Source organism: Merops nubicus, unplaced genomic scaffold (genome assembly GCF_000691845.1).
Source record: "Merops nubicus isolate BGI_N331 unplaced genomic scaffold, ASM69184v1 scaffold27963, whole genome shotgun sequence".
Taxonomy (NCBI): Eukaryota; Metazoa; Chordata; class Aves; order Coraciiformes; family Meropidae; genus Merops; species Merops nubicus.
Window position 1 is genome coordinate 20,555 of NW_008601409.1, and position 22,058 is coordinate 42,612.

The 22,058-nt window shown below is 36.2% G+C and overlaps 1 protein-coding gene across 1 annotated transcript in view; it reads left to right on the plus strand.

Moving 5' to 3' along the window:
• The window catches only part of CNST (consortin, connexin sorting protein), a 33,689-nt gene that overhangs the window by 7,324 nt on the left and 4,307 nt on the right, over positions 1-22,058 (plus strand). Inside the window, 7 exon segments of the mRNA XM_008937995.1 lie at positions 612-817; positions 5,193-5,223; positions 7,773-7,859; positions 8,331-8,445; positions 10,661-10,682; positions 10,863-10,959; positions 15,941-16,800. Coding sequence (XP_008936243.1) covers positions 612-817; positions 5,193-5,223; positions 7,773-7,859; positions 8,331-8,445; positions 10,661-10,682; positions 10,863-10,959; positions 15,941-16,800 — 1,418 coding nt within the window.

Consider the following 22,058-nt stretch of genomic DNA (forward strand, 5'->3'; position numbering starts at 1 on the left):
AGAGAACCTCATTCACACTCTCCTACCTTTTTTTTTTTTCCTTTTCTGGGCAAAACTGTGGGGCAAATAACTCTACTTTCTGTCCCTGCTGTATTACAGTTCAGTCTGAATGCAGAAGTTTCCCCACACGGATCTAAGTATTGATATGTTTTAGCTGAGACTGTAACCCCAGTCACAACACTTTTTATTTTAGGTTATCCTGGTCTCTTATTAATAATTCAGGGAGCAGGGAGGGGGAAGGAGGTGCCCCAAGTTAAACTCAGGTCCCAGCTAGAAGTGGTTAAAAATACCTGTTGTAACCTAGAATTACAGAATGGTTTGGGTTGGAAAGGACCTTTAAAGGTCATTTATTCCAACCCTCCTGCAGTGAGCAGGGACATCTTTAACTAGATCAGGTTGCTATGTTACTGTTTTCTCTCAGGTAGGTAAGCTGAAACTGAGACAGACCCATCACAACTAATATTGGCCAGACTAGTATTTTATTTACTTGCAGGGATGTATCTTATCTAAAATACTAGATTTTTATTCATAGTTTTCATATTGAAATTTCCTAAAATAAACAACTTGATGTATTTTTTGAATCCTAACCTAAGTATTTGTTATTTTTAAAGGAGTTCCTACAGTGGGAACCAGAGCAATCAAGGAAGACAATACTCTTGTTACAGATACAGATTCTATGCATGCTGAAGGTGCTGTTGAAGCAAATGAAAACTTTCACCAAAAAGAACAAAAAGAAACATTGCAGTCCCTTTTCTCTTTGCTCCGTGAAGAGGTTGAACAGATGGATTCAAAGATACTACCCCTGTGTCTCCATCAGGTACTTCCTATGATTCTGGGGTGTTGCACATAATTTTGGTTTTGAGACTTTTATTCATTAGGAAAAAAATGCATTCATTTAACATGTGCCAGTATTCTTATCTGGACTGGGTATTTTGATATATAGCAGGTCCTCAAGGGAAATATCTCCTCTGAGGTGTTCTAATACATGTAAAATTATAAATTTCCTTGACAATACATTCTGCAATTAAAGGAAACTCCTAAGGATGGATTTTCTAATACCCCAAATGATAAAATTCTAGTTTGGCAGGAAGATGTAGGAAAATCCCTCTTCAACAAACCTTAAATATGTTTTGTGAGACACGGGTATAAATACAAGACAGCTAATGTCTAAATAAAATTTTAAATCTGGAATTATTTTTACTGTTGCAGACTTTTGAACATTAATTTCATGCATGAATGGTAAGATTCAAGGTTTCTCAGTGTGTACTTGTTTATAGCACAGTTACCACACCTGCAAGACCAAAGGAAATACTGGGTGATTTGAAAAGCAATCTTTTTTTACTAACTGGCCAGTATATTTTTCTTTCTGGAGACTGATGCAAGATAAATATGTTAATAGGACTTGACACAGTATTAATTTATAGTTTAGTTATGTCAGACTAACAGTGGACTAAAAAACTTTTTGTTTGGCTGTAGTGTCTGATAGGGGCTATATATATATATACATATACACATGGATACTATGCAGTGTCTGATTTGACTTAGTTGCATTATCTTTATTGTGGAAAAATGGATGTTTGTAATAGTTTAAATTTCCAAACTGTGATGATACTCCTGCATTCTTATTCTCTGTGATATAAATAAGCAAATGCATTTGAGAGAGAAGTTTCTCTTTAGTTATCTTATAGATAATTTACATTTGACATTAAATTATTTTTGGTTTTAATCTGAGTGAAGATAGATACTTGATATCACTCCTTCGTTAGTAGCATTAGAGTTAACCAGACTTCTAGCCATGCCAGATTTGGTGGTCGTTTGTGACTCAGTACAAAGGCTTGCTTTGGAAAATAACACAGAGCAAAAACCTAAAAACATTTTACAAACATTAAGGTGTGTCATTGAACATGATAGAGGTGAAATCTGCTGCTTTTTTAGGTGAGGAAGCCAAACCCTAAGGGTAATAACCTTTTGAAAGTCATGCAGGAACTGTAACAGAACTGAGAACAGAATCTGCATTTCCAGATTCAAACATGTTATCAAAAACCATCTCTTTTTTCCTAAGAAATACCAAGCATTTTGAATGGAGAGTTTGAAAGAAAGGTAACAGAACTTACAAGGATCATAACACACTTTTTAATCTGGGGAAAAAATAAAAGATTTAATTTTTTTATTTTTCTTTTCCAGCAAATTAACCTGTCATCTTCAGTCTATTTTTCAAATTGATAGTACAGCCTGCCAATAACTTTTTTCCCTGGCAGGTCTAGGAAATACTCTTTTATCACATTTTCTTTTTATTCTCTATGTCAAAATTCTAGAGTGTTAACAATCCACATTGTTAGTGGAAAGCTTGTATTAGATATTTAAAAGCTATGGACTTTTAGGGGCTGTTCTAAGGGTTAGCTTTTAATTAAAATAGGGTCTAATTTTGCTCCTGTCTTGAGTGGGATTCATGTGATTTGTTTAGCATTTTTACAGAAACTAGGTGTTTGCTTATAAAACATAGATGCAGAGCTTTGGCAGCTCCACAAATCTTTAGAAGACTACTGTAGACAGAAAAGAAAATGTAAAAAAATAAATTAAAAAAAAAAAAAAGAAAAGCAAACACAATTGGCTTTTGAAGGATGGGGCTTAGAATGGTCTAGTGGTTAGTAAAAAGGCTGAGAGTCAGGAATATAGTTTGTAATCTAGACTCCTCTATCAAGCTGCTGTCTTTTTTGAGTAATCATGTCTAGACTTTTACAAAAGTGCCTACTTGTTAAATTATGAGTGCCTAAACTGGTATGCCCCAAGGATTTTGAGACTGAATGTTTGTGTGCTCCCACAGAAGTCATCAGAGTATCAGGTATGAGGTGCCATAACCTGAATGTCCAGATATCAGGGTACCCAGAGTGACTGGACACATTTTGCAAGCATGGCCCTTGCCACACCATGCATGGCAAATAAGAAGACTGTCAACTTTTGCTGTCCCCAAAGATTAGTTAATGCTTGTAAAGGTCACTGATACTGTAGAGTTATGGGGAGCAAAATATTTTTACTTCTGAGGTTTATATTTTTTGTTTTGTTGCCTTTGCGTACAAAGCCATCAGGCTTCTAGGAGAGCCTGCCTCATTTTCTAGCAAGCACAAATTAGTTGTTGTTGGTCTACAGGAAGGAACTGGAAGAAAAATGTTTCATTTACCATGTTAGCTTTTCTATATGTTATTACACTTTTTCCAGGTTATCAGCTCAATGTTTTCTATAATACTCCCCATCACCAACTCAGAGTCAAAGTGAAATTCTGATTGGGTATTGCTTTCTCTGAGCTGGTTGCATGGAGTACAGTGATGTCTTTGCTCCTTTAGTCTAAGCAGTAGTCCTTTATGCCAGATTTAGGGTCAAAAAAAAAAGAAATAAAAAAAAAAAAATAAAAAACTGATACCTTTACTAGATTAACAGAAAAAGTATCTTTTCTAATTGGCATCTTAACTTTCCTTTTGGAAGTTCTGCCATGTCCATGCTTGTAATTTTGTCTTTGAAATACCTGGTTGAAAGCAAAACCATCACTAGGAAGAGGCTAGTAAATCTGTTTGAGTTGTCTGCAATTAAAATATGTAGCTTTCATATGGCAAGAACTCAGTATACGAGACGATAATTTTCTCTTACGTTTGCATGCCCATGTACTTAGTTTATACACAGCTCCTTGGTTCCTTTTTGCAGTGATATGTTAAAGATAGGCATTACAAAATTACCCAGCCAGGGTGCAGTTGTTCTGGAAGATGTTGCAGCTAGACATCTTGAATTCTTATGCACAGAGATCCCTTGTTCATTTCCTAGTAATTGGCTAAGAGAGCAGCTGTTACAGCAATATTTAATGTCATCTTATGCATTTTCTTAAGCTACAAGTAATGGAGATTGACTTAGTTGTTCAAGTATTTTATATGTAGTCTGTGTTATGTTTAATTTTCCTCGTCCTCAATAACTGCTTTGGAATAGTTTTTGTTCTCTTTATGAAACCTTCCCAGCACTTTGAGCTCTAAATGCAGCAGGGAAAGTTTGCTTATTTCTTGTGTCAACTCCCTGGTATTTTTGTTTGACATATCTGCATTAACTCAACATCAATCTAAGAGAACAAGTCTTGAAGAATTGTGATTTTTTTTTTTTCCAGTGCTCATCTCTGGCAGAGCTGTCTTGTTACAAATCCAGTTTTAGTTGTTCTGTTATAGAAATGTCAACGTAAGGAGGAAGAGACACAGATTTATTCAATGTTGTAACAACCACTGCGCACATCTGAAAAAAAAATCTGAAAAAAAAACAAAACCTGCCATCTGGCTTAAGTCCATGACTTGCTCTGTTGTTGAAGAGCTTCAAGGTTTTAGGCTTAGTGAACTGGCATATGAGGTAGAGGATCTATAAATCTCTTCAGAACAGCAGAGCAGTTGCAGAAAAGGAAGTGGCAGAAAGCTGCTGCAATGGTCTTGTCTGGCTTTGTGGGTGGACTAGGAGTAATACAGAAAAAATTAAGAACTTGATTTCTTTTTGCTTATCTCATGAATTTCAAATATTCATATTGTAAATGTTTCAAATTCTATGTATTTGAAAGATTTGCTGTAATTATTGTAAATATTTATTACAAGTAGGTTATAAACAGGAAGGCCATTGGTATTTCTCTGATGCTGTGATAGGTGATATTTTTCATCTTTCACCCAATTATTAGTCTTTTCTCATCCGTCAGGAAACCTCCATTTCTCTGTTTTATCCTATCACATCACATTGCACTGTAATGCTCAGGACAGCTCAGCAATGATCTTAATTTGGTCAAACATAAGGAAACAGTGCTCAGTAATAGAATTCAAACTCTTCTACTCATATCAGTAAACACAGTACTTCTGTTCTAGGTCAGTTTTAAACTTTCTAATATGAGTGTTAAAAAAAATTCTGAAGTAATTTGTTGTAACACGATAAAACAGGTTATTAGATTTTGGCAAATCCATTCATGTCGAGAGGACTTTATATTTCTTCGTTGTTTGATATTCTTTTTATATGTCTTTCATAGAATAAGAAGACATGTATTTTAGTGTGAACACTTGTATGTTACCCAAAGTAAATATGAACCTGCAAAACAGATGTTTAAAACTGATTAAAAGTCCCTATTATATCGTTACCACTCTCACGAAAATTACGCAATCCTCATTTTTCTTTTTTCACTATTGCAGATAGCCGAGACCTATTTTCAAGAGGAGGAATGTATCCTTTTGCTTACAGAAATTGTTACACAACATTAAAATAATCTGGCGTGATAAAATGTCAAAGAAAAGTGCTTTACCACTGACTCACAGGTTGTTGATCAGGGTTAGAAAGAAGTCAACAGCCGTAATTTACCCACAAGTGGATATACAATATGTTAGCAAGTTGTTCATAACTAGACTGCTGGAATATGAGTTAAGTAATAAATCCAATTCCAAAAACTGTAGTGATACAATCATTAGTAGTTGTGCACAAACAAGGAAGTAAGAAAATATTTGCAAAGAACTTCTGTTTTTATAGGATAAGTTCTAAGTATTAGTTACTGGGAACATGTTCAATCTAGATAGGCTGTGTGTTCTATTGTACCAAACAGGGCACTGTTAGAGCAAGAACAAAATTATCATAACAGTTGATTAGAATATGTACTGCCAGTGTCTAGATTAGTATAAAAATACTAAACACACCAAGCTGAGGGAGATATGCAACCTGCAAACAATAGCAACAAGTTGTTTGGCGAATGGTAGTCAAAAACATATCAAGATAGCTGAGAAACTGTCGCAGGAAAATCTGGGTAATGGCTTCTGGGAACAGCTAATTCAATGATCTAGTTTATTTTTATTTGCTCTTAGATAATACACGTATGTGTGGTCAAACAGTTATAATAGTTGAACTGCTGCTAGTTACTGTGATATATTTAAGTAATTGTGGGAGAGAATAATCATGTGAAACCTTAAAGTGAAATACTTTTTTAGAAAAGTTGAACTGGTTTTTCCTGTGCTTACTTTTAAGAGAAAATGATCAGGCTATAAAAAGAGGAGGCAAGAGTGATAAGCCCTTAAGGTATTTGTGATGATTCACTAAGATATATCATAAATTACATAATTTTTGCATACAGTTTATTTCTTTATGCTGTAATTTGTTGCAAACAAAATACAGCAAATAAGCAGTTGTAGTGGTATTTAACAAACCCAGAAAGGTATCCTTGAAACCTAGCCAAATGATAGTAGCCTGTAGTACAAAGCAGGAGGAGTAACTGTTGCAATATTATAGAAGCAATATATAAAATATATAAAATAAAATATCCATCACTGTCATAGAACACTATACTTCTGTCCTGGGCATCCTAGTTCTAAGATCCATCAGAAAATTGAAAATACACAACACAAAGACATGGAAAAAATCTGTAGTAAATTATGGCTCTACAGCGTGAAATACAGTAAATTTAAAATGCATTCAAGAGTGTGATAGAGTTTCTTTTCCATAGAAACTCCTGTAATCGAAGGGTACTGTATTTAAAGCTGATCAAAGGAAATATTTTTAATGCAACGTACACCTGATGTGTGGAATTCAACACCACTATATAATACATATTTATGAAGGATATCTCCTCTGTACTTGCAACCATCAGTTTCCTGAGGTTAATAAAGAACTTACTTGATCATGTTGCACTGTATTAATTATCCATGACAAGCATTTTAATTTGTCCAATGTGCAACTTCATATTAAGAATAATTCAGGGTTTGTTGCTGTGATCCTCTTAGGCTATCTCTGTGATCTGTAATTCTGTTTCTAACAACAGACTTCTTGAAGGCAGGGAATATTCTTCCCGTTAATATTCTTGGTCATAAGCCATGCTATGTATATGTTGCATGAGGCTACAAGAATAACAAGTAGTGGTTGTAATTTCGTAATAATTACTCCAGTATTCTAATTAGCATGAAAAATTGAACATATTTTTTTTCTCTGTTACCAAGAACCTCATTCACTGTACTTATATCCCCATTGACCTATAGAATTAAATTTCAACTAGCTGGCAAAACATGGCTTTAAACAGAACAACTACCTTGGGCTTGATGGTACTAGAATTATTCTATTACAAAATATATAACTGTCAGTATACCTTTGTGAATATATTGATGACCCTAAAGGAGAGGAAAGAGTTCTTCATATACAAAAAAAAAGTAAGAAGAATCTTCAGAAAGCAGACTAAAGAACTTTTGAACTCCTCTGTCCAACAGAGCTGTATGCAACAGTTGAAACGCAGGAGGGAATTTTTTTTAAAATTTGAGTTGGGGAAATTTTTTAAATACTATCTCCAGCTGATCAGTAGACAGAAGCCAGTTAGGGTTGTTGCTGTATAACTGTATTTCTTGAGATACATTCTAGTATCTGTATAATTGTTTGGGGTTTTTTAATTTTCCAGAGATTTCATTTTCTGATAAGACTTGTTAGCATAATAAAATTTTGCTCATTACTTTTCTAGAAAAACTTATCTTGGACCTAAGGCATGTACGAAGAGGTCATTGCTGAAGAGAACAGAATTTTTATTTTTGGAACTATTCTCAACTTCTTTTCCTTCTTACTTGTTCTTCTCATGTCTGCTGTTGTTGTCTTTCTCGCTCAAATCTGGATGCTAGCCATTATTCATTTTGATGTAATTAGGTCAAGTTTCAGGTACATAAGGATTGCCTTTTCAAATATGGTGTCAAATCTAAATAAAACATAACATGTCCATATACGTGTGCGTTTTTCTTTAACCTTCCATTCAGATGAGAAAGCAATGAAGTTCATTCAGCTGGAACGACTGTATCATGAGCAGCTGCTTGCAAATCTTTCTTCCATACAGGAGCAGTGGGGTGAGTACAGGCTAAACTAATATGGTAGAAGAAACTTAATTCAGTTTGTATTTCTAAGTAATGCATTTTGCCACCTTTAAAATGCTACATAGCAAAAGCAGCATTTATATCAGCATTTCTCAGAACTTCAGGTTGTTAGGGGAAAAGTATTCCTGCTTGAGATTTCTTCTCACACATTTCGTGAAAAAGGGAGGGGGAGTAGTTTGTAATTCTTTATTCTATTTAATTGAGACTTTGATCCATAGCTGTTTTGAGCTTATTTTTGGTTTAGGGTTGGTGAATCTGATGTTATGAAAATAAAATGTGTTGTGAAAAAACACAATGTTTTTTTGCATAGTCTGAAACAAGACTGCAGATGGTGCACGGAAGAGTTGTCAGTATTTCTCCATTAATTAGATTCACCTATGTTTTATGTTAAGCAAATACTACTTGGATAATCCTTTCAGTAAAAATAATGTTGATTTAATTTAGAAAGAAAATGGAAAACAGCAGTTCCTAGTCCGGTTACAACACTGAGGAATTCCACTAAAGAGCTGAGTGGTGAGGAGCTGGAAAAGCTTACTAGAGTTTGCTCTTCACATCAACAGTAAGTCTAAGAAAATACTATTGCTTTGCCAGTACTAATATGTGAGCACAGCTGTTGTCTACTTGCCAGTATAGGTGTCTTAAAATAGGCAGTGTCAAAATAAAAGTTGCATCTCATTGACTTCAGTGACTTTGGTTATCAAGTGGTGTTTCCTTTTGATACGTAACTAAAATGTTTCCATTTCGATCCATTTGTACAGGGACTAGAACTGACCTGTTCTCAGCAAATTCTTAGTTTGCCAGAACGTGAGGTTTCAGTTTTACTATTTTCAGCCAAAGTAAAAATGTAATAGTGTGAACTTTGGAAGAGAGAGCCTGTAGAACTGGTGATGGTACTTGTGTCTAATAGTTATTGTTTTAATCATTGTTTTTAAATGCAATTGCCCAGCGTCTCAGACTCCACCACCTACATCAGTCCTTTAGGATTTTATTCCTCAGTTTTTCATATTTTAGGCTTTAAGTCATTCTTCATTATCATAAACATTATGAAGCAGTGATTCTGTAGTTCCCTAGTGCAGCAGTATTCTTAAAATTTGTCCAATCTTCACTAACACCTACTTTGTCTGATTCAGCAGCCTGCTGAATCGGTACATCACAATAACATACAGTTTTGGACAGTGACTAGGGTACTCTTCTAGGTAATAAAACATGCAAGATTGTACCCATCAAGAAAGGAGAAGATCTGTTATTTCATGGATGAATGTCCTACCTACTAGACATAGATTTTAAGGGGCAGAAGAAAAAAGTTGTATCAGCTGCCACTGAAAAATGATCAGCCAGTGATAATAAGGAAACCACGTACATTCAAAGGCTGGAAAAGACCAACCTGTGGCAGGGAAGATGCTCTTTATCAGATGGGGAGAGAGACCTTTTTCAAACACGTTTGCATTGGCTTGGTCAGTCTGGATATAGCAAAGCCAGAATGCTCCTGTTATTCATGGAGAGTATGATTTGGCATTCATATTTTTTTTTCTTCTGGGTGACCATACAGAGGTTTGAAAACACTTAGGCTCACTACCAGACCCCCAGCAGGGATTGTCTGTAGTCTGAATGCATGTGGGAGGAAGCCCCTACAAAGCATATTGGAATTGAGATTTATATGCTGCAGCTAGCAGCACCTCCCTATTGTCACCTCAATTGTCACTCCCTATTGTCACTGTACTGAGAATAGCTCTACTTTCTCCTTCTAATTCGACCATGCAGCCTCAATTCAAAATACAAAAAATTCAGCTATGCAACATCAATTACCTTGCAATTTGATAAAAATCAAGGCTTCTGTTTGTTTGCCATAAGTTTCTTTTATACATTGTTTTTCTCCTAAGCTTTAATGTCAATTTCTTTGTAAGCTGCTAATGGATAACATGCAGGTCTTGGAAGATGTGAACATTTTGCTTTTGTAATTCAAAGGAATGTAACTTTTTCTGATACTCCTGGTCTACAGCTACACACCAGCCATGTTTGTTCTTTAAAAATAGTTTTGAGTGTCCCTTATTTGAAGTTTAAATGGTAAAATTTAAAAGTGAGTGCAACTTTTAAAAGTTTAGAGAGTACAAACATCAGTACTTTTCCTCCTTTTTCTTTTTGAGTAGCTTTAAACAAAATGCTCAACATTTTATCTTCATTGCTGTATGAAAGGCTGCGAGATGGGTGGTGCTTGATAAAAGACACTGTGCATGAATCTCCACACAGTTTGCAAAGTCCACACTGTCTGTTACTGGTGCTGTGATCCCACTGGAATCACTGAGAGCTGCTGTAGCTTACAGCACCCCGAGAACCTATCCCAGTGTAAACAGTCTGTGGAGAGAGAAATATGTTTTGTGGGTTATTTTCCATTCCTCGATCTCTGTTACAGTGATCAGTACTTTGAATACTAGTAGATATTGAGTTCTTACATAGTTTTTAAGTTGTTAAAGTTCCTTCTGAGCATAAAGTTTTACAGAAACTTAGATTGCTTGACGTTGCAGTAAATTTTCTTTGGACTGCTTTCTCAAGTAGGTGGAGCAATGTTTGGCCTAACTGTCCTTCTGATGATACTCACATATGGTACAGAGCTGTGCCTGAAAGCATGCTAGCATGCTGACGCTGTTCCAATGTAAGAAAAGTTCTGTGCTAATATTAGAGCAGAGTAAAGGCTTATTAAATTTCAATGACATTTGTTATAAAGAATGTTGCTACTAAGTTTTTTTAATTTATTCTTTTTCTCTTTATTTCTGCAGGCCACAGGCATGCAAAAATAAGGTAAGCAGCTGTGTGATTGAATTTTGCTTTGTCAAGGTTTGCTAAGAAATACATTTTTAAATTATTAGCTATGATCTTTCCAGTTTAGTATGGAAACTGTTTGAAATTCGGATGTCTTAAAAAGTCACAATGTTCCTGTTTAACTCAAAAAATTACAGGAAATACTGTCATATTTTACAGCTAGTAGCTGCAGAAAATACATGGCAAAGCGGTTATTTGCTTCAGGTAATGGAATCAAAAAATTTCAAGGAAAGAGAAGCTGCTGCTTTTAAATCAGGTATGTGTGTGAGTAGGTAACATTCATATGTTTGTTTTAAATATTGTACTGTAATGACATTTTCTTAGAAATGCTATGAAGCTATTTCTTTTGAAGCTACAGCATTTGTTGGATTCCCATTTGTGCAAATTTTACTTTTTTCACAACTGCACAGTGGACTTACTATGCAATTTGAATTAGTCATTGATATTCAAAATTGTAATTAAAGTAATGGTAGCCTCCATCAAAAAGATCTTTTAAATGCACATGCATTTGCAGCAGCCTACATAGGCTACAAAATTGTGTAAAACTAGAGGTAAGATACATAATTAGTGTGTATAAAATACAAGGTAAACAATCTGATGACAGATACTCTGAGTTGTGGCAACTGAGCACAGTTAACACTATCGGTAACTATTTTAAATTACACCCAATAAACTTATTTTGAGACAATTTTCTGTAACAGCACAGAAAATTAGGAAGCTTGAAAAAACAGTCTTGAAGATAGAAACATAACTTCAGTTAATGTTTTTCAGTACACGCTTTTACATCAGCTTCATTTTCCTCCTCCTGCATTGGGGCATTGGCTGTTTTGTTTGAGTAATTTGTTAGAATCATTTGGTTCTTATGAAACCTTTACAAATTAATGAATTGTTAAAATGAAGGCAGAGGGGGAAAGAGCACCCAAATACTATCAGGCTATTCTTCCTCTCCTCTCCTCTCCTCTCTTCGAGCGTTAAATTTCTTCTTTTGCCACATTCCAGTTGCCAAAATTTACCCAATCTGAGTACCCTTCCTTAAAACCAGCCAGAATTTCTGAACAAAAGAGGGTTGATTTAAGTGACCTCAGAAGGTCCCTTTCAACCTAAGCTATCCTACAAGTGTGTGTAAGACAAGAGTCACAGTTCTCTACATGTGTGGATCTCCTTATCTTCATCCTCTTCTACCATGACCCCTATACTGCCTTTTCTCTGTCTTTATTCTTGTAACCTAACTAAACACAAAACATTGAAAACACAAAACAAACATGTTCTATAGCTCAGAAGGCAGATCAAAAGAACCTAGAGCTTTTTATTTTCAGATGGCTGGAAATTCCCATGGAAAAAAATGAGGCACTTAAAATTTTTTCATTGTTTTTATTCTGAGTTAGAAGAAAAGCTTTCTGGAGAGCAGAATTTCCGAACATTTGAAACTTCTGAATTAAGGAGCACTTTATATCAATGTTAAAATACTGTAGTACAGCATCTAGACATAATAAAATTCATGCGGAGGTAATTAATGATGTAAATTGATTTTTTTTCACACCTTTTTCTTAAGGTAACTCTTGTCAAAATGTTATCAAAATCTTTGGGTTCCTGTGAAATGTCTGTTAGTTAATAAAGCTATGTCATCCAGCAGAAAGTGGTTCTGCTGAGAATTTTCCAGCAATGCTAAATACTTTTTCAATACAAAGATAGGAGTATTTTATGCTTAACTCAAGTTTAAATGCTTAAGATTTGCAAAAGATGCTTTTCACAAAATCAGCACATTCTTGGGGAAGCAATGACTTCTCTTTGCCTGTTAAGGTGGTGTGTGCTCAGGCAGCTACTGCTGCCCCACACTGACTCAGTGTCAGCAGCACGGGGCAGAGTGTTGCAGCTAGAAGGGCGTGGGCAGGGAAGATGTTGGTAAGAACTAACACAGAGGCTGGACAAAGATGACCCTTAACTCTGAATTTGTATACACTGCTCAGTGCTGTGCAAAAAAATACTTGAGCTGTGGCCAAGTGATCCAGCCCAGGGCTAGAAGCAGTATGGCCATTTGGGGCTGGTTCTTGGTTTTGCTGGAACCCCAGCAGAATCCTGTGCTGCAATAACTGTACGGTTCCTAATACTTAACCTTACCTGTTCAGCATTAGACTAAATGGATGGGCCTTCTCACTGAAAACTTAAAATGCTTATCTTCTGCTTTTTCCGTGTTTGTTTGTTTGTTTGTTTTTTTTCTCTACATAACAAAATTAAAGAAGTAAATGTGTAAACCTTGCTTCTTCTCTTAGGCAAGTGTCTGCCAATCTGCAGGGAAAACTACTTAACTCACTTGGCTGCTAGTAGCAGAAGTCTGACTTAGAGTATGCCAGGATAAGGAAATTTTCCAGTAGTGTGAAGACTGTCCTTCATAGGAATTCATATGCCCAAAATAAGAATTTGTCTTACAATTATCAATAAGAAGTATTAGTTTATATGTAGAAATCTATGTATTACATTGTAGACGTTGTGTTGTACTATGGCAGCATCTTTGAAGTAAAATCACACTTCCTTACTAATCTAGAGCAAAAATTGCTTCACTAACTTATGCCAGGCATTTGGGAACATAGTTTAAGCATCTGTAGGCAGCTGATCCTAACAATTAATGATTCCTCTCTCCTGGAAAGAGAGTGAGCAAGAAATAGCTTTATAAGAAGTTAGCTAGTCAAGATTCCTAGGAAAGTCACCAAATTAGTTTTCTGCCTTTCTAAGCAAGAGCTATGAGTGGTCTGTTCTGTTACGTTTTCCTTTCTGAGTCTACCAACAGAGTGAACTGGGCCCTTAAAGCTGTGTGCACTTTAAGGCACACATATATTAAAACATGCGATTTGGTACATACTATATACCAATAATTTCTTCAGTTTCTGACTGAAAGCCTTAATAGCCTTAGTGTTACCTAAAGATAATAAAATTGATGTGTTTCAGAAAATCTCTTCTAATTAAATGATGAATTTAATAAAAACCTTAGCGCAAGTTTGCAGTGTGTACATGTAGACCTGTTTCCAAGTTGGGCAGAAACTACTTATACCCTGTTTTCCTTGGGTCATATGAGATTTTTTTTTTTTTTTTTTTTTAATGGGAACTCCTCCCATTTAAAGACAAAGATGGAGAAGTGTGAATTCTCCACTGGTAGAATGCCCTAGGTCAGTGCTCTGTTTGCTAGGCTGCCTTGGATTAACAGGATAAAAAAGTGGTGGCTACAGGTTTATGTGATGAACAAAGCAGGTTTCGATTTTAAAGTAACTCTGTTTGGGAAGAAAACGTTTCTTAAATTGCCATAAAATTCCTAAATAATAATTAATAAAGATTAAAATTACTGCTGCATTGGTGGGTACGTCTTCATTTAACTTAGTAGGAAAAAGCATCTTTTCTAATTTAGTGTTCAGGTATTTTTCTTGCCTTGAGTCTGTAGTGGACATGGGTTGTCTAAAGCGGGTGTGTAAGGCAAATACTGAAAGCTGCTGAAAATTTGATGTGGAATGTAACAATGATCATTACATCTCAGTTCCTGTACGTCTGCAGTTAGATATCAGTGCTGGGATCATTTATTACTTTCTTAGGAGCAGAGCCCTGAGCTCCAGGACCACCTTTTATGGTAAAGAATTTGATTTAATGTCCGATTCCATTTAATCTTTGTTGCAGTTGGGGCTGCTAACAAACATGCCTGTTCTAATGTGGATGTATCCACTAGGCAAAATTGACAGATGGTAACAAAATCTTGTACCAATAATCCAGGCTGTGTTTGAACTCGTGACCTATATGTGAAGGGCTCAGTATCCTGTTACAAATCCCTTGAGCTATCTACTCATCTGTGTCTAATTTTCAAAAAGTCCCTGTCTCATACACATTTCTTCTTTCAGGGTTTTACAGAAGTTAGGTTCACTGTACCCTTTCCATTTATTAATGTTGTTCTGATTGGTTTTTTCTGCATTTTGAGATGGTTGGATATTCTCTTTTTCAATTTCCAAGCCTGTCTTTTCTATGCTACCCTATATTTCATTATCCTTTAAAATGGGGATAGTTTAGAATTTAATAAAATCGTTCAATACAATGAATTAATGCAAACATTTATTTTAAAGACTAATAAATGTGACTCCTTTAATATGTTGACATTGCTCAGATACAGTAAATATGGGCATTGTTTGATCTCTTGTTAATCTATTCATAAGAACTTTCTGCTTTTGACAAAAAAATACAAATGTGTGTTTTCTGGAGAGGAATTTGTTGTTTGAGGTTATTCCTATTACTGTGTAACAGTGGTCTTCCTATAACAGTCTTAAATTAGTTTAATCGATTAAAGTATGGAATAAAAGACCATTTCTGTCATAGCTGGGTTGCTTTGGTATTCTAATTCTAAACACACCCTTTCTGACCTGGTAAGCCTAAAAGGGGAGATTCAGCTTTCAGCATCTCATAATGTCTAATACTTATATTAACAACATGGGCTAACTATCCACTCCTCCACCAGCAAATCATACCAACAGTAAGTGAATTCACAAGCAATGTAGAATTCCCCTTGTTTCTCTCTGAAAGTTAGATATGAAAAATGAATTTTCAGTTGTATTGTAAATGTGACTGCAGAAATAAGCTGCATCCAATTCCATTTTTTAATATGTAAGCTAACTTATGTATCCAAAAAACGTCTTTATGTAGTCCATTATGTAAAGTATTGTGATTGGATATTTAATTTAGTGTTGCACAAAGGAATTAGTTGCCCACTTAAAATAATTCAATTGAAAATTCATTAAATTGGTATGACTTCAGCTTCTTTAAAGGAAATGCAGAGATCTCCCTGTGTGATAGATACACTAGCATGAAAATGCACTTAATTACAGAAAACAAGTATTTGTCTGAACTCCAGGCCTCCATGAGATGCACTCACATAAAATATGCTTTTAGAAGAAACGTGGCTGTTCAGAAAGATACTTACATATATCATGTGCTGGAAGTATGGAAGTAACTCTTTTCAGAGGGGCACTAGAGAAAACGTGTTTTGCCTCCAAGAATGTGTGCAAATATTTTGCTCAGTCAGGAGTCAGCCCTTCAGACTACTAACAAAACTTTTAGTCTGACTGGAGCATAAAGTACCTGCCCTTTATGGGAGCACATTTTAAAGCATTAGGTTACAACGTTATCAAATCACAGTATACTCTTTCCTCCCTGGGCTGATGCTTTGAATCATTTAAAAACACTGGAACCGTTTTTCCTGTTGCACTTAGGTACTGAAACTTGTCCTGGCGCTGGACCAAAGGCAGAAGATAAACAGCTGAGCAGTAGTTCTCCCAGGGAAAACAAAACGGAGAGACAGACGGAGGCAGCGAGCCTTCGGGTAGCTGCAGGAAAGGACCACATGGAGGAGCAGCACTGCAGTGCTGAAACAACATTGGAGCCACACACCCAGTCCACGGGGACAGTGGGCAGGCCTTCTTTGGGCCGCTTATCATCTGGGGATGCCGGCAGAGATAACAGTTTGCAGCTGAGAGAAGGGCAGCTCTCTAAGGATGCAGGAAAAATAGAAAGCACAACTGGGGAGCCTGGAGTGAAACTCCCTCTGGAGCCAATGGTAGATGCTTTGGGTTTAACAGATGCTGATTATATGCCTACTGATAAAGATATACAAGCTGATAGAAATCTGCTCAGATCAAAACCTGGTGCTGGCTCTTCAGAAACTGCTAGTGGGCAGCTTGGAAATAGTGATTTAAAGCAGCAACAGGAACAGCCTGATGATGATGAAAAATCTTCACAGGACAGAACTGCATCAGATGTATGCTCTGGATATAATAAAGCATCTGAGAATGAGAGTCCTGCCCACTCACAAGTATGCAAGGAAGTACAGAGAACAGCAGGACAGGAGGAGAAAGTAAATAACGAAGAACAAGAAGATCTATTTCTCAGATTTCTAAAGGGTAACATAATAGACACTGAGGAATCATTTGCAAACTTAGCAAACCAAGAGGACTTTGACACAGTTCCAGATATTTCACCTGAACGAGCATCTTGCAACTCACTGGAAGCTTTATCACTAGATGACAGCTTTTCTTCTCTTGATGAACTTGCAAGAAGGATAGAGATTGCTGAGGTAAATACTGTGAATCCTAGAAAATCTTCCGTTTTTATCTCAACTAAAATATTTTAAATAATGTAAACTTCAAAATGTGTTAAATATTCTTTCATATATCACTTTTTAATCTGAGTTCTATACTTAATTATTATGAATTAATTCAGAAAAAAGTTTCTTTTGCCTGTTTGCCTCCTTAACCAACAGTGCTCTGTTTCTAAAGATTAGATTTGTTTTTGCACATGAGTGTGAACACTTTTTTTTATTCTTTAGAGACTGTTAGGAGATGGCCTGAGAATTCCTGTTAAATCACAGTTTCATGTCAGAAATCTACACAATGTCTATGATGTTGAACATGTAGTTAATTTCTATTCACAGAATAAAATTTGCTTTTTCTGTGCCTATTCCATATAGGTGAGAACTACATCTGTAATAAACTCTGCATATGAGTGTATGAGCTGCTGGTTTTACCAACTTTAGGCAGTTTTGTTCTTCTAAGACAGACCTAAGCCTAAACCTGCCTTTCTGAAGCACTGCTGATAGGCCACGAGAAAAGAGTGTTTTGTAAGCTAAACTGCTCTCCAGAAAATATGTATTTTTTGCTCTGAAACTTTTTAGGGAGCATATGGTGACATATTTGCTTTATAAAAGGTATCTTCTTAGTTCATCTCTATTTTTAATGCATTTAATGACACAACACATCCCTTGGCAATAAAGTAACAGTACTTCTCTATAGATCAGAAGCTAATGCACAGAGACCAAGAACCCACGATCGTTCTAGGACAGCAGCCAAGCAGGGAACTAAATACTGAGAATTCATGCTGATGTTATTACACGTTTGGGAAAATCTCCAGAGATGGAAACAGAGCAGTTTGGGTTTTCTCCCCACCTAAAGAGCCTCTTATGTCCTTTCCAAGATCCTTCATCCTGCCCTGCCCATAAAACAGCTTGTCTTTCTGCGGGATGTCAGGAAGTGTACCACATACTAGGACTGAGGGCCATGTACACAAAACTGTACACAAAGTTCTTGACAACACACAGATGTGGGAACCCACATACATGTTCGTACACGCAGTCAAAGTTCTGCACTAAATCCATTGGCTTGTGTTCATGTAGAGGGTGGCTTTGAAAAATAGCATTTTCTTGGCAATCAATGCTAAGCCTCTATACATGCATAACAGAGGAGTCATTTCAGTATCACCCCATCAGGATCAGGTTTATTCTGAGCCCACTGAAAGTTCAGCATTTTAAGCTACAGAACTGCTTTTCACATAGAAAAATCCTAACCTGATCCTATAGCAACTCTTTAAATTGCTATGTTTGTGCCTTTTGTGTTGTAGGCAATGGGATAGGAAGCAGCATATTGATGCTGTTAGACAAATTATGCTTGTATTGATTGGCCCAGTGACTAAAGATGATGCTGTACAGGGAATCTAATTTCTAGTTTGCTATCCTGGTACTAGGACTGCCAGTACTCTAATGGCTAGTTGAGTCTCTGGAGAGGAGACAGTACCTTGAGTCTTTCCATAGTACTTTTTCTGGCCATATAAGGCTTAATGTTGGCTGGCACTGGTGGGAGGCTTTTTGAATCATTCTTAGCAAGAGGCCTGAGTTGTGTGTGAGGCAGGGCATTTAAATCATGGAGAACAGAAGAAGGATTAATCTCAAGACTGATTAAAATGTATAATATGCAGCATCTGGGGCTATTTTGCAATACCTGAAATATCAAGGTGCAGCAGGGTGAGTTAAGGACAGCACAGCCTCTTGTATTTGCTCCATTACACACCTGAATTTTGTTTTTCCTCTGAATCTTGACACCTGTCATTACCCTAAGTGGATGCTTTTCAGAAGTGGTGAGCACCTACAGCTTCCCTGGAAGACACCAGCAATTGAGAGTTTGTCAGCACAAAGAAAGCAGCACTGTTAACTTAATTTCACTGATTTTGTTTTAGTGCTAATATAAGATTCAACTGGTGTTTTGACAAGCAGATTGATCTTTGCACCCAGCAGTAATATTTCTTCCCTTCTTGTTCCTGAAGCCTTTGAAGTTGCATTGTTGAGGGTGTGGCCATCTAATAACATGATAATGGTTTCATATAGTAGTTGTGAAAGAAATACCTAGAAAAGGCATAGGTAGCCACATGAATGAAATTAAGATAACTACATTAAATGTACCAGTGTGACAATAAAACAGAACAAAAATTAAATTAAAAGAAATATATAAATCAATTTGACTGCGGTAAAACTTGTCATGGAGTATTAACTAAATTGCCACAAATAGACTGGAAAGGAAGGCAGAAGTAAAGATCATTTTTAAATAACCTTGGTACAAAAATCATATGGTAGGGCAAAATTTCACCAATATTCTTCAATGGAGGTGTAATACTAGTTTATTTATAATGGGGAAAGGATAAGTACTTGTGTATGTAGTTACAGTTAGGAAATTTTGTTTGACCCCATATTGAGAACAAAGAATCATCTCATGTAGTTCTCTAATTTAGATCCTTTATGTCACTTGCTTTTAATCTGCGATTTACAGTGACTAATTACAAGACTGAAAATCCACTAAATTCTGACTCTGGCTTTAAAAAATTGCAAAACTAAAATAGTACTTTACATATTGTACAGTCTCTGAAACTGGATATTTCATCCCTAGTACAAACTGTGCGTAACAGGCAGATGATGGAAAACTACTGTTGTTTTATAGAAACTAGATTCAAACAGCTAACAAAGAGCTTGGAAGGACAGTTGGCAGTGGCAGATCAGAAGTGTGTAACCTCTTCTGAGATCTCTTTGCTGTCATTTCTATGAGAATGAAGTAGCACACCAGCAGTCAAACTAATTGTGATCTCAGTAAGTTGCATTTTGTCATGTGAAATAAAAGTTTATAATATGAGTTTTCTATTATAGGGACAATTAGGGAAGCAAGGAAAACCTTACTGGTTTTCCTTATGCAAAAATTACAATTTGAAATTTCTTTCAGAAAGCAAAGATAGACACTCTCTACCACAACAAACAGTAGCAGCTTTTGGTTGGCACTGTTTGACACCAAGCCTTTTTTAAGAAGTACTGAGCACGTACTGACTAGCAGCTGATTTGCTTGCAGGAGTTAAGTCTCCACCTATCTGTACTAGGTCTGGAGACAATGCCTTGTGGAGATCCTCTGGTGTCTTGTATGGCCTGGGTCCTGTAGTTTTGGGTTTGCAAGAATTAGGCTTCCGTATGAAATGCTTACGCAGTATCTGAGCCATTTACTGCTGTATGAAGGAGCCCCAGTGCCTGCATGGCAAGGGTATCAGCAGAAACATGGTTAGAGTCTGTGCTAGGCATGCTGAATCTGCTGAGGCAGTTCCTTTTCAAAGTCAAAGTATTCATGTATCTAATGTATTTTATTAGTGAAGGGGTTTGTCTGCTGCTTACAGCTTAACCCAGAGCACTCTTGCTTTTTGGCAGACTGTCGTACAGTTATGGATTACTGCTTTAAAAAAATCTGGTGTTGCTAGAAATAAAACTGTTGGCCTTTGCCAAGTAACAGAATAAGGAGTACAGCCCACAGAAGAATACACAAACAAAACTCCCTGAGTAGTTCTCTGCATTCAGAGAAAATACTTCACACAATGAACTTTCCTTGCTAGATTCCAGTTTGCAGTGCCTCCAGTGTTGGGGGCTTCATTTACTTTCATATGCTACAAATGATTCCAGTAGTCGAGTTTAATCTCTTTTCTCTAAGAGCCTGAAGTACAAGACCTTATTTTCATAGTTTTGTCTGTTTGTAAATATATATACATCATATTTGGCAAAAATATGCATAATGTAAGAAATTTCAGTATTTTATTAGCAAATCCTGTTTTAAACAAAGAGACAGGTAGTTTAAATAGAGGTTTGTTTTTTTTTTAATTTTTATATTGCAGCCAGGATATTAAACTTTAACCAAAAAAGTTTTAAACTTTTCTGCAAAGTGAATCACTTTGTGTTGATAGTGATAAAAAGAAAAAAGCTAAAATACTTAAGATTTTCAGTTAACAGTAATTCCTGCTTTCCTTTCTGACTGTTGATCAAAATGCCACCACATACCTGTATGACATTTTCAGTTTCTGTACAGTAATTATAAAAGCTCCAGTCAAAGGATTTTATGAAGGCCAGCAGAGCTAAGTGAGCAAGCTCAGTTAGACAGATGCTCCCAAGTAAGCTCAGTTACACAAATGCTCCAAAAGCATCTTTTGTTAATTACCTAACGTAGAATTAAGGAAATGTTTTATGTTTTGGTAGGTTCTTTTATGTAACAGAACTGTTTGCAGTGCAGCCTGGCACAAGCCTACATTTTTTCTCCTGTGGTTCAAGTCAAGCAGAGGCTTGACTTGTGGTCGACTGTATTAACCACAGTTCCCTCATTAACTTTCAATTTAAATAGTGTATTCTGCCTTTTTTACTTCCTCCTACCTCCTAAAGACTGGGATGGAAAACTTAAAGTCTTGCATGGCAGCTAAGTCTCTCTCCTTGGATGTTTAATGGTTGATGGACCTAATATAATGCATTTGTATATTGTTTTGGAATCTTTCTAAACAAAAATGTGGTAGAAAAAAACACATTTACTCTTGTTGTAACTGAATGAGATCTTATTTGTAGCAAGACAAATCCTATTCTTACATGACAGTCTTGCAGTAATAATTTTTTATGACTGAAAATAAGAAAAATAAAATGTGATGCTTGCATTAAATATTTTTGAGGAGCAGTTGAGAATATGGTAGAAAAGGCATAAATACAGCTTTCTGCAGAATTCCATGTTTGTATTTGCATGTTACAACAAACTGTATGCTGGCTAGGGGCCATAGCTTTGTAGGTCCTTTGCAGAACAAAACAAAACCCGTAGCTGCTTGGGTAGTGAAATTCCAAGGCAGACGAAATATTCTAGGTACTAATTACATACCATGTAAAGGGGATGTTCTTAAAAATACTGTCTATAGGTTTTGTTGGGACAGGAGAGTAGCACTACCCACACAGATTTTATTGCAAAATCAAAGGTCCTTGCTCCCCCCTTTTAAGCAAAAGAAGATGTTCAGAATAGAAACCCATGCTTTGTCAACTAGGTCTTTATACGTTTAGAAGTAAATCTTGAAACACAGCCATGTAGGCTGACGGGGAAAGTGAATGAACCTCATTGTAGCAAGAGTTTCCTTTGCAAGCCTTTTATGTAACTGTAATCACTGAAACACACATTTCCACATAATCCTGTCAGAGATAGCCCTCTGTGTTTAAGCTTGGAGAAGACAGAGCTTGTG